Raw genomic sequence first — 14,264 nt, 5'->3', positions numbered from 1 at the left:
GATGTTTTTGTGGTGGTCGAGTGGCGTCGGATCGCGGTGCGCGGATGAAGATGGCGAAGGACTCTCTGACACCGCCGTTAACGTTCACTTGCCCAACCACCCACTGACTCAGCCACCCAACCACCCACTCACCAACCCAGTCACTCAGCCACCCACTCACTCACCAATCCACTCACTCAGCCACCAAACCACCCACTCACTCAGCCACCCAACCACCCACTCACTCAACCACCCAACCACCCACTCACCAATCCACTCACTCAGCCACCCAGCCACTCGCTCACCAATCCACTCACTCAGCCACCCAACCACTCGCTCACCAATCCACTCACTCAGCCACCCAACCACTCGCTCACCAATCCACTCACTCAGCCACCCAACCATCCACTCACTCAGCCACCCAACCACCCACTCACCAACCCACTCACTCAGCCACTCAACCACCCACTCACCAACCCACTCACTCAGCCACCCAACCATCCACTCACTCAGCCACCCAACCACCCACTCACCAACCCACTCACTCAGCCACCCAACCACCCACTCACCAACCCATTAACTCAGCCACCCAACCACCCACTCACTCAGCCACCCAACCACCCACTCACCAACCCACTCACTCAGCCACCCAACCACCTACTCACTCAGCCACCCAACCACCCACTCACTCAGCCACCCAACCACCCACTCACTCAGCCACCCACTGACCAACCCACTCACTCTGCCACCCAACCACCCAGCAGTGTGTCGATGTCACGGCACGCTGTGTTTGAGACACCCGTGTCTCCGTGTCTCTGTGTCCCCGCGTCCCCAGGATCCTGGAGGCTGACAGCAGTGTGGAGATTGCCCGCTACCCGGTGCAGCGCATCCTGTTCTGCGTGCGTGGCCACCGCGCCACCCAGGAGAGCGACTGCTTCGGCTTCACCGAGAGCCACAACGCCGCCGATATCTTCCGTATCCACGTCTTCCGCTGCCCCGAGCCGCACGAGGTCACTCCGCCCACGCTCGCTGATTTACTCTCACATCCTCTCACTCGCTCACTCGCACACCGGCTCACCCAGTCGCTCGCTCACCGGCTCACCCAGTCGCTCGCTCACTCACACACCCACTCGCTCGCTCACTCGCACACCCGCTCACCCACACACCCGCTCACACACACTCTCACTCACACACCCACTCTCTCGCTCACTCGAACACCCGCTCACACACCCTCTCACTCGCTCATTCGCACACCCGTTCACTCGCTTACTCACTATCTCAATCGTACACTCTCTCGCACACACGCTCACTCACATGCTAACCCACTCGCTCACTCACACACCCGCTCACTCATCCGCTCGCTCGCTCACCCACCCACATACCCACTCGCTCGCTCACTTGCACACCCTCTCACAGACCCTCTCGCACAACTGCTCACCCACTCGCTCGCTCGCTCGCTCGCTCACTCGCTCACTCGCTCACTCGCTCACTCACTCGCTCACTCATACACCCGCCCACTCATCCGCTTGCACACCCACCCACTCACGCGCTCACCCACTCACGCGCTCACCCACTCACGCGCTCACCCACTCACGCGCTCACCCACTCACTCACTCGCTCACTCGCTCATTTGTTCCCCCGGCAGGTGAGCCGGCTACTGCACAGCTTCGCGGCGGCGTTCGAGGTTTGCGCCCGGCCCAGCGGAGCCGGATCGTCGGGGCCGGGCTCCAGTCCGGCACTCACGGCCTCCACCCCCAACCCCGACCTCTTCACCTTCACCGTCGCCATGGAGATCAGAGAGGATGACGGGAAGGGGAACTTCAGGTGATGATGGTGGTGGCGGTGATGATGGAGGGCGCGTGTCTTCGTCCTTGTGTGCGGCGAGCGGTGGTGCAGTGGTTCGTGCGCAGCGCGACAAACCCAGCCACCCGAGTTCGACTCCCGCTCGCGGCCAACACCGCTGGCGAATAACCAGTGCTGGGCCTCCCCTAGGTTTACTCGGCCTTAACCGAGTACCTGGCGCAGTGTAAATAAAGCATCAGCACTGGGGTGACAAAGGCGGCCGGGCGTGGCTGCTGTTGGCCACGCCTCTACCCCCCCTCGTGCTCAGTGCCGGCCTTCATAGGTGCGACTCGCTGTAACAGCACTTGCCCTAGCACATATCCGTTAAGGTTACACGGGGGACCTTTGTCTTTGTTGTGCGGCAGCGCGGTGCCCGTGGACAAGGAGAAGCAGTACTTCAAGCTGCGCTCGGGCGTCGAGAAGAAACTCGTTCTGAACGTGAACCAAGCGTCCAGCCGCGAGCTCACCATCGAACGGTAGCTCCACCCGGCCACCCGCTCACTCGCCCACTCGCTCACCCGCTCGCTCGCCCGCTCGCCCGCTCGCTCACCCGCTCGCTCACCCGCTCACCCCGCTCGCTCACCAACTCGCTCACCCGCTCGCTCACCCATTCACCCGCTCTCTCATTCGCTCGTTCATTAACCTAACGACCCACTCACTCGCTTACTCACCCACTCGCTCACTCACCCGCTCACCTGCTCTCTCACCCGCTCGTTCATTAACCTAACGACACACTCACTCGCTTACTCACCCACCCGCTCACTCACCCGCTCACCTGCTCTCTCACCCGCTCGTTCATTAACCTAACGACCCACTCACTCGCTTACTCACCCACTCGCTCACTCACCCGCTCACCTGCTCTCTCACCCGCTCGTTCATTAACCTAACGACCCACTCACTCGCTTACTCACCCACTCGCTCACTCACCCGCTCACCTGCTCTCTCACCCGCTCGTTCATTAACCTAACGACACACTCACTCGCTTACTCACCCACCCGCTCACTCACCCACTCACCTGCTCTCTCACCCGCTCGTTCATTAACCTAACGACACACTCACTCGCTTACTCACCCACTCGCTCACTCACCCGCTCACCTGCTCTCTCACCCGCTCGTTCGTTAACCTAACGACCCACTCGCTCGCTTACTCACCCACTAGCTCACTCACCCACTCACCTGCTCTCTCACCCGCTCGTTCATTAACCTAATGACTCACTCACATGCACACTCACTCACCCACTCACTCGCTCACTCGCCCACTCACCCATTCACTCGCTCACTCACCCACTCACCCATTCACTCGCTCTCTCACCCACTCACTCATTAATTCGCTCACTCGCTCACTCACCCACTCCCTCTCTCACCCGCTCATTCATTAACCTAATAACCCACTCACACGCTCACTCACTCACCCGCTCTCTCACCTGCTCATTCATTAACGTAACCACCAACTCACTCATTTACCCACTCATTCACTAACTTAACCACCCACTCACATGCTTGCCCATTCACCCACTCACTCACCGGCTCGTACACCCGCTCCTTCCTTAACCTAACCACCCACTCACAGGCTCACTGACCCACTCGTTCATTCACCTACACAACTCACATGCTCACTAACCCACTCGTTCATTCACCTACACAACTCACATGCTCACTAACCCACTAGTTCATTCACTTACACAACCACCCACTCACATGCTCACCAACCCACTCGTTCATTCATTGACACAGACACCCACTCACACGCTCACTAACCCACTCGTTAATTCACTTACACAACCACCCACTCACACGCTCACTAACCCACTCGTTCATTCACTTACACAACCACCCACTCACACGCTCACTAACCCACTCGTTCATTCAATTACACAGCCACCCACTCACACGCTCACTAACCCACTCGTTCATTCACTTACACAGACACCCACTCACACGCTCACTAACCCACTCGTTAATTTACTTACACAACCACCCACTCACACGCTCACTAACCCACTCGTTAATTTACTTACACAACCACCCACTCACACGCTCACTAACCCACTCGTTCATTCAATTACACAGCCACCCACTCACACGCTCACTAACCCACTCGTTCATTCACTTACACAGACACCCACTCACACGCTCACTAACCCAATCGTTCATTCACTTACACAACCACCCACTCACACGCTCACTAACCCACTCGTTCATTCACTTACACAACCACCCACTCACACGCTCACTAACCCACTCGTTCATTCACCTACATAACTCACATGCTCACTAACCCACTCGTTCATTCACTTACACAACCACCCACTCACACGCTCACCAACCCACTCGTTCATTCACTTACACAACCACCCACTCACACGCTCACTAACCCACTCGTTCATTCACTTACACAACCACCCACTCACACGCTCACCAACCCACTCGTTCATTCACTTACACAACCACCCACTCACACGCTCACCAACCCACTCGTTCATTCACTTACACAACCACCCACTCACACGCTCACTAACCCACTCGTTCATTCACTTACACAACCACCCACTCACACGCTCACTAACCCACTCGTTCATTCACCTACATAACTCACATGCTCACTAACCCACTCGTTCATTCACTTACACAACCACCCACTCACACGCTCACCAACCCACTCGTTCATTCACTTACACAACCACCCACTCACACGCTCACCAACCCACTCGTTCATTCACTTACACAACCACCCACTCACACGCTCACTAACCCACTCGTTAATTCATCTACACAGCCACTCACACGCTCACAAACCCACTCGTTCATTCACTTACACAACCACACACTCACTCGCTCACTAACCCACTCGTTCATTCACCTACACAACTCACACGCTCACTAACCCACTCGTTCATTCACTTACACAGCCACACACTCACTCGCTCACTAACCCACTCGTTCATTCACCTACACAACTCACACGCTCACTAACCCACTCGTTCATTCACTTACACAGCCACACACTCACTCGCTCACTAACCCGCGCGTTCATTCACCTACACAACTCACACGCTCACTAACCCACTCGTTCATTCACCTACACAACTCACACGCTCACTAACCCACTCGTTCATTCACTTACACAGCCACACACTCACTCGCTCACTAACCCGCGCGTTCATTCACCTACACAACTCACACGCTCACTAACCCACTCGTTCATTCACCTACACAACTCACACGCTCACTAACCCACTCGTTCATTCACTTACACAGCCACACACTCACTCGCTCACTAACCCGCGCGTTCATTCACCTACACAACTCACACGCTCACTAACCCACTCGTTCATTCACTTACACAGCCACACACTCACACGCTCACCAACCCACTCGCTCACCACGTGGCTTTCAGTGCCACGTGGTCACCGCGAGGCGGCGCTGTCCACCAGTGGCTGGTGCTGGACACTCGAACCCGGCGACTTTGACGTCGGCGTTGTGAACGACGCCGACGCAGAAGATCCCTCGGCGTTTGATCTTCCACGGAGCTCATGGTCCACCCTCAACCGCATCCAGCAACTGCACGAACCATGGCAGCAGATGCGGATAACTGATGATGGCACAAATGAAAAATAAATAAAATAAATAAAATAATTAAAATTAAACTCTGCAGCAGTGCACGACTGGGCTCATCCAGAACGGACCGTGCATCGCATAACGGACGCAATGTCCCGATCCGCAAATTCGAAGGAGAGACATCACAGCGATGCACTCCGCTGCTGCTCCTGACGCGGTGGTCTGGCCTGGCCACCTGAATGTGAAATTGTAGCTGTTGGTCTGCATCTACATCAGCCACACAACAACAACAAGTAGATTGGTGTTAATAGGGTTCATCGCGACAATTCCTCCTGCTCCTCCCCCTCCTCCCCCCTCCTCCTCCCTCCTCCTCCCTCCTCCTCCCCCCTCCACCCCCTCCTCCCCCTCCTCCTCCCTCCTCCTCCGACCTCCCTCCCCCCTCCACCCCCTCCACCCCCTCCTTCCCCCTCCTCCTCCCTCCTCCTCCCTCTTCCTCCCTCCTCCTCCGACCTTCCACCCCCTCCACCCCCTCCTCCCCCTCCTCCTCCCTCCTCCTCCGACCTCCCTCCCCCCTCCACCCCCTCCACCCCCTCCTCCCCTCTCCTCCTCCCTCTTCCTCCCTCCTCCTCCGACCTTCCACCCCCTCCACCCTCTCCTTCCCCCTCCTCCTCCCTCCTCCTCCCCCCTCCACCCCCTCCTCCCCCCTCCTCCCCTCTCCCCCCCCCCTCCTCCCCCCTCCACCCCCTCCTTCCCCCTCCTCCTCCCCCCTCCTCCCCTCTCCCCCCCCCTCCTCCCCCCTCCTCCCCCCTTCTCCCCTCTCCCCCCCCCCTCCTCCCCCCTCCTCCCCCCTTCTCCCCTCTCCCCCCCCCTCCTCCCCCCTCCACCCCCTCCTCCCCCCATCAACCACGTCAGAACGTCAGCAGCACATTTCCTCCGTCAATGGAATATTAAAGATACCAGCCACAGTACAGCGGTGTGATTGTGGCCACGCAGAGCACACTATTAGCCGAACAGTAAACCCGTCCAGACGCACAGAGACTCATGGAGATACGTAGAGACCCACAGAGATACGTAGAGACCCGCAGAGACTCATAGAGATGCTTAGAGACACAGAGACTCAAAGAGATACAGAGACCCATAGATATACTTAGAGACCCACAGATACTCATAGAGACCCATAGAGATGCATAGAGACTCATCAATACATAGAGACCCGTAGAGACACACAGATACCCATATACAGAGATTCATTGTAAACAAGCCACAGTATAGCAGTGTGATTTTTGTCCACGCATTCCACACTCTAGGCCGAACTTTAAACCCGTAGAGACGCACAGAGACTCATAGAGATACAGAGACCCTTAGAGATACGTCGAGACTCGCAGACACTCGCAGAGACCCATAGAGATGCATAGAGACCCATATAGATACACAGAGACCCATGGAGATGCATAGAGACCCATATAGATACACAGAGACCCATAGAGATGCATAGAGACCCATATAGATACACAGAGACTCATAGAGATACACAGAGACTCATACAGATGCATAGAGACCCATAGAGATACACAGAGACTCATAGAGATGCATAGATCACCATAGAGATACACAGAGACTCATAGAGATGCTTAGAGACCCATAGAGATACACAGAGACTCATAGAGATACACAGAGACTCATAGAGATATACAGAGACACATAGAGATACACAGAGACTCGTAGAGATACATAGATATCCATAGAGATACGCAGAGACTCATATAGATGCATAGATACCCATAGAGATACACAGAGACTCATAGAGATGCATAGATACACATAGAGATACACAGAGACTCATAGAGATGCATATAGACCTATAGAGATACACAGAGACTCATAGAGATACATAGATCACCATAGAGATACACAGAGACTCATACAGATGCATAGAGACCCATAAAGATACACAGAGACTCATAGAGATGCATAGATACACATAGAGATACACAGAGACTCATAGAGATGCATAGAGACCCATAGACACACAGAGACACATAGAGATACATAGATCACCATAGAGATACACAGAGACTCATAGAGATACATAGATCACCATAGAGATACACAGAGACTCATAGAGATGCATAGAGACCCATAGAGATACACAGAGACCCATAGAGATACACAGAGACTCATAGAGATACTTAGATCACCATAGAGATACACAGATACTCATAGAGATGCTTAGATCACCATAGAGATTCACAGAGATTCATAGAGATGCATAGAGACCCATAGAGATACACAGAGACGCATAGAGATACACAGAGACTCGTAGAGATACATAGATATCCATAGAGATACACAGAGACTCATAGAGATGCATAGAGACCCATAGAGACAGACAGAGACTCATAGAGATACACAGAGACTCATAGAGATACACAGAGACTCATAGAGATACACAGAGACTCATAGAGATACACAGAGACTCATACAGATATACAGAGACACATAAAGATACACAGAGACTCGTAGAGATACATAGATATCCATAGAGATACGCAGAGACTCATATAGATGCATAGATACCCATAGAGATACACAGAGACTCATAGAGATGCATAGAGACCCATAGAGATACACAGAGACGCATAGAGATGCACAGAGACCCATAGAGATACAGAGACTCATAGAGATACACAGAGATTCATAGAGATACACAGCGACTCATAAAGATGCATAGAGACCCATAGAGATGCATAGAGACCCATAGAGATACACAGAGACCCATAGAGATACATAGAGACCCATAGAGATACACTGAGAGTCATAGAGATGCATAGAGAACCATGGAGATACACAGAGACTCATAGAGATGCACAACGACCCATATAGATACACATAGACTCGTAGAGATACATAGATATCCATAGAGATACACAGCGACTCATATAGATGCATAGAGACCCATAGAGATACACATGGACCCATAGAGATGCATAGAGACCCATAGAGATACACAGAGACCCATAGAGATGCATAGAGACCCATAGAGATGCATAGAGACCCATAGAGATAGGGAGGTATTTTAAAAACAAGAACACATTCGCGCAATTGTGGTTATGCAACCCAAACTTTGAACCACAGAGTAAACCCAGAGACATGGAGACTCAGGGAGACTAAAGAGACCCACAGAGACCACGCTGACCACCCTCTCGTGTGCCGTGCCGGCCTTCATAGGCGCTACTCGCTAGCACGGCACTTGCCCCAACAGTCTGTCAATGCTCTACTGGGGGATCTTTGTCTTTGTGTTGACTTGCGCTTGGCAGTCCTCATGGCGATGGGTTCGCTCACCCCCGAGGATTAACGCCCGCGATTGAAACCGACGCCGCCTGCCGACTTTGTGGGTTGGAATTCCTCTCCCAGAAGAACTTTGTGGCTAAATGCAAATCCGTGTACACATATGTACACACACGCACACGTACACACGTGTGTGTGTGTGTACATGTGTGTGAAGAAGAAAAAAAATACGTTTCAAATTCTGCCGTAAATATTTAACGAAATTCGGTCCGCTTGCTCGCAGCGTTGTGACTGTACGTTCTAAATCACTCTTCCTTCAGTTCTTTCTCGCGTTCAATAATGCATTCTATTTTCCTCCTGACGACTGTAATTATATTTCTTGCGCACGCTACTTTAGCGGCGTTCCGCGATCCAGACGATTTTTTTTTTCATTGGAGGCCTCCCCCCCTCCCCCTCCCTCCACTGCAACCCCCACCCCTCAAGACCTCACACAGAGACCCACGGACTCGCAGATAGACTCATGGAATCACACAGAGACCCATAGACTCACACAGAGACCCATGGACTCACACAGAGACCCATAGACTCACACAGGGACCCATGGACTCACACAGAGACCCATAGACTCACACAGAGACCCATAGACTCACACAGAGACCCATAGACTCACACAGAGACCCATAGACTCACACAGAGACCCATAGACTCACACAGAGACCCATGGACTCGCACAGAGACACATAGACTCACACAGAGACCCATAGACTCACACAGAGACCCATAGACTCACACAGAGACCCATGGACTCGCACAGAGACACATAGACTCACACAGAGACCCATAGACTCACACAGAGACCCATGGAGTCGCATAGACTGGACTGTGATGCGACTGGGTTCTCAGGCAGGTCACCAAATGAATTGACACAAAACAAACCCATCCCTTGAAATTCGACGCTGTATTTACTTAATTTGGCTGAATTTCAGTTCTGAGAATTAAACATCGATTTGGCCGTGACACGATGACTCTCAATGCAACTATTCAACTCTTTGTTTTACCAGTTAAGGCCCCACTGAGCTATGTAGCTCTTTTTCAGAAGCAATCTGGCTATCACAAACGATAGCTCAACGAAGTGGCTTATCGTCGTGTGGAAATGGATATCAGCACCCAAATGTTATATAAAATGCAGGGAAAACCGGAGAACCCGGAGAAAAATCTACGCAGCCACCAGGAGAGAGCTAGAGACACGCAAACTCCAAATAATACAGCATGCGTCAGGGTCGGGATCGAACCCACGACCTCCTGTATACCAGGCGAGGTAGTTAACATCTTCTAGCCACCGTGATGATGATGAGAGAGAGAGACACGCAAACTCCAAATATACAGCAGGCGTCATGGTTTGGATCGAACCCACGATCTCCAGTATACCAGGCGAGGTAGTTAACATCTCCTAGCCACCGTGATGATGATGATGAGAGAGAGAGACATGCAAACCCCAAATATACAGCAGGCATCAGGGTTGGGATCGAACCCACGACCGCCTGCAGACCAGGCGAGGTAGTTAACATCTCTTAGCCACCGTGGTGCCCAATGTCCTACGCAGTGCGATTGGGACAATGCTGCCCTGTACCGCGTGGACCCGACGTCACCAGAGGTCACGTGAAGGGATCTCAGCGGTAGCTCTGTGACATCCACTTCCGTGTGCTCTGCCAGAGACCGCGAACGAGTCTCCGTCTCGTCACGTGGGCCTCGCCGCTAGTGCAGCCTCTGAAGTTCGAACGTCTGTGTTTCATTTTTGACTTGAAACTTTCGTGACTGCAGGAATTCATGTTTTTGGTTCTTTCGGTGAAGTCACGTAGGTAAAAAAACAATTACATTTAACATTTTTTTCTAAGTAAAATAAATATAAAAGCAAACAAAAAACCACGACGTTTCGTTCGCAACACAAGCGGTCTTCATCAGGCGGAGAGAGTCTCTGTTACGTTAACCAACCAGTGGCAATCTCCGCGATGACCTTTTGACCTTTTGCTGTTGTCATCTAAAGAAATACAAACTGGTAAAATGATCTCGTTTCTTGTGTCTGCCAACCCTTGACCTCACTCACCCTGACCCCTACCCTGACCCCACCGACCCTGACCTCACCTGCCCAGGTGTTTTGGCGTCTTTCTTGGCCCTGGGTGTGGAGTTCAACCGGGAGACCTTCACCTCCTGAACATGGTACGTCCGCAGCCCAACGTTGATGGGTGGGTGGGGAGGGGTGGGGGGGCGAAAGATGAAAAGAAAAACCCGCAAAACGAAAAAAACGTAAACTCGCGAATAACGTTGCGCCTGGAAGTTTGAAAAATTCGTTTGAACGGCGAGCGAGAAAGAGATGCACGCACGCACACGCACACTCACTCACTCACATGTACAAAGACTAAAGGTTCCCTGTATAGCCTGAACGGAATGTTGGGGTAAGTGCTGTTTAGCGAGCACCAGCACCTATGAAGGCCGGCACGGTGGCACACGAGGGGGTGGGTGGCCAGCACCACGCCCGGCCGCCTTTGTCTCCCCAGTGGCGATGTTTACACACCACACCAGGTACTCATTTGAGGCTGAGTCGACCTAGGGGAGGCCCATGACCGGTTCAGATAATCGTCACTGGTGTTGGCCGTGAGCAGGAATCGAATTCGGGTCGCTGGGTTCGTAGCGCAGCGTAGCGCTACCCGCTACACCACCGCTCCCCACGCAGACGCACGCACGCAATCGCACGTACACACGCGGACATGCACACATGCACACATGCACCCACACGCACACTCACACACCCACATGCACACATGCGCACGCACGCACACTCACACACCCACATGCACACATGCGCACGCACGCACACTCACACACCCACATGCACACATGCACACGCACGCACACTCACACACCCACATGCACACATGCGCCTGCACACACACTCACACACCCACATGCACACATGCGCACGCACGCACACTCACACACCCACATGCACACATGCGCACGCACGCACGCACCCTCACACACCCAAATGCACACATGCACACGCACGCACACTCACACACCCACATGCACACATGCGCCTGCACACACACTCACACACCCACATGCACACATGCGCACGCACGCACACTCACACACCCACATGCACACATGCGCACGCACGCACACTCACACACCCACATGCACACATGCGCACGCACGCACACTCACACACCCACATGCACACATGCACCCACACGCACACTCACACACCCACATGCACACATGCGCACGCACGCACACTCACACACCCACATGCACACATGCGCACGCACGCACACTCACACAACCACATGCACACATGCGCCCGCACACACTCACACACCCACATGCACACATGCACCCACACGCACACTCACACACCCACATGCACACATGCGCACGCACACACCCTCACACACCCACATGCACACATGCGCACGCACGCACCCTCACACACCCACATGCACACATGCACACGCACGCACACTCACACACCCACATGCACACATGCACCCGCACGCTCACACACCCACATGCACACATGCGCCCGCACGTACGCTCACACACCCACATGCACACATGCGCACGCACGCACACTCACACACCCACATGCACACATGCGCACGCACGCACACTCACACACCCACATGCACACATGCGCACGCACACACACTCACACCCACATGCACACATGCACACGCACGCACACTCACACACCCACATGCACACATGCACCCACACGCACACTCACACACCCACATGCACACATGCACCCGCATGCACACTCACACACCCACATGCACACATGCGCACGCACGCACCCTCACACACCCACATGCACACATGCGCACGCACACACACTCACACACCCACATGCACACATGCGCACGCACGCACCCTCACACACCCACATGCACACATACGCACGCACGCACACTCACACACCCACATGCACACATGCACCCACACGCACACTCACACACCCACATGCACACATGCACACGCACGCACACTCACACACCCACATGCACACATGCACACGCACGCACACTCACACACCCACATGCACACATGTGCACGCACGCACACTCACACACCCACGTGCACACATGCGCACGCACGCACCCTCACACACCCACATGCACACATGCGCACGCACGCACACTCACACACCCACGTGCACACATGCACCCACACGCACACTCACACACCCACGTGCACACATGCACACGCACGCACCCTCACACACCCACATGCACACATGCGCACGCACGCACACTCACACACCCACATGCACACATGCGCACGCACGCACCCTCACACACCCACATGCACACATACGCACGCACGCACACTCACACACCCACATGCACACATGCGCACGCACGCACACTCACACACCCACATGCACACATGCGCACGCACGCACACTCACACACCCACATGCACACATGCACACGCACGCACACTCACACACCCACATGCACACATGCGCACGCACGCACCCTCACACACCCACATGCACACATGCGCACGCACGCACCCTCACACACCCACATGCACACATGCGCACGCATGCACGCTTTTGACCAGGGGGGACTATTTGCATTTTTCATTTGAGCAGTTTCAATTTTTTAAGAGTCGCAGCAAAAGTCAACGGCCCCCTCCTACCAAGAGCAGCACTCGGTGTGTGTGCAACCCGGCTCCTGCTCGGCGTGTGTGCAGCCGGGGTGGGGTGGGGGTGGGGGGGGCGAGGGAGCCCAACAACGCTGGCGTCGGCGTGGAGCAGACAGGAGCCGAAGCGATCCGTGCGTGCGTTCCAGGGACGGACGGATCGCACAGGTCCAGGGTCCTCATAAATGCCAGCTGCCCGCACCACCTGCCGCAACGCATGCATAATACGTGCATAATGCATGCGTGTATGCGCGCGCGCGCGTGCGTGCGTGCGTGTGTGTGTGCGTGTGTGTGTGTGCATGTGCGTCCGTGCAGTTGGTGTGAGGTGCCAAGAACCTCGGCGACCCGGTAACGGGCCTCCCCGAGGTCGACTGTTCAACACCATCTGGGTGGATGTTTGTCGCTCATCGTGTGCCCGTGTGCGAAGTCGACTGTTCAATACCATCTGGGTGGATCTGTGTCTCTAGTCGTGTGCCCGTGTGCGAGGTTGACTGTTCAATTCCATCTGGGTGGATCTTTGTCGCTCATCGTGTGCCCGTGTGCGAGGTCGACTGTTCAATACCATCTGGGTGGATCCTTGTCTCTCATCGTGTGCCCGTGTGCGAGGTCGACTGTTCAATTCCATCTGGGTGGATCTTTGTCGCTCATCGTGTGCCCGTGTGCGAGGTCGACTGTTCAATACCATCTGGGTGGATCCTTGTCTCTCATCGTGTGCCCGTGTGCGAGGTCGACTGTTCAACACCATCTGGGTGGAACTTTGTCTCTCATCGTGTGCCCGTGTGCGAGGTCGACTGTTCAATACCATCTGGGTGGATCTGTGTCTCTAGTCGTGTGCCCGTGTGCGAGGTCGACTGTTCAACACCATCTGGGTGGAACTTTGTCTCTAGT

The 14,264-nt window shown here is 54.2% G+C and overlaps 1 protein-coding gene across 1 annotated transcript in view; it reads left to right on the top strand.

Annotated features, from left to right (window-relative positions):
* LOC144734070 (rab GTPase-activating protein 1-like) overlaps positions 1-14,264 on the top strand; it is a 146,717-nt gene that overhangs the window by 14,393 nt on the left and 118,060 nt on the right. The window contains 4 exon segments of the mRNA XM_078616121.1: positions 815-989; positions 1,625-1,803; positions 2,187-2,297; positions 10,817-10,883. Of these exon segments, the coding sequence (XP_078472247.1) occupies positions 815-989; positions 1,625-1,803; positions 2,187-2,297; positions 10,817-10,883 (532 nt within the window).

Source organism: Lampetra planeri, chromosome 49 (assembly GCF_965212315.1).
Source record: "Lampetra planeri chromosome 49, kcLamPlan1.2.h2, whole genome shotgun sequence".
Classification (NCBI taxonomy): domain Eukaryota; kingdom Metazoa; phylum Chordata; class Hyperoartia; order Petromyzontiformes; family Petromyzontidae; genus Lampetra; species Lampetra planeri.
This window is presented reverse-complemented; position numbering and strand designations above follow the sequence as displayed.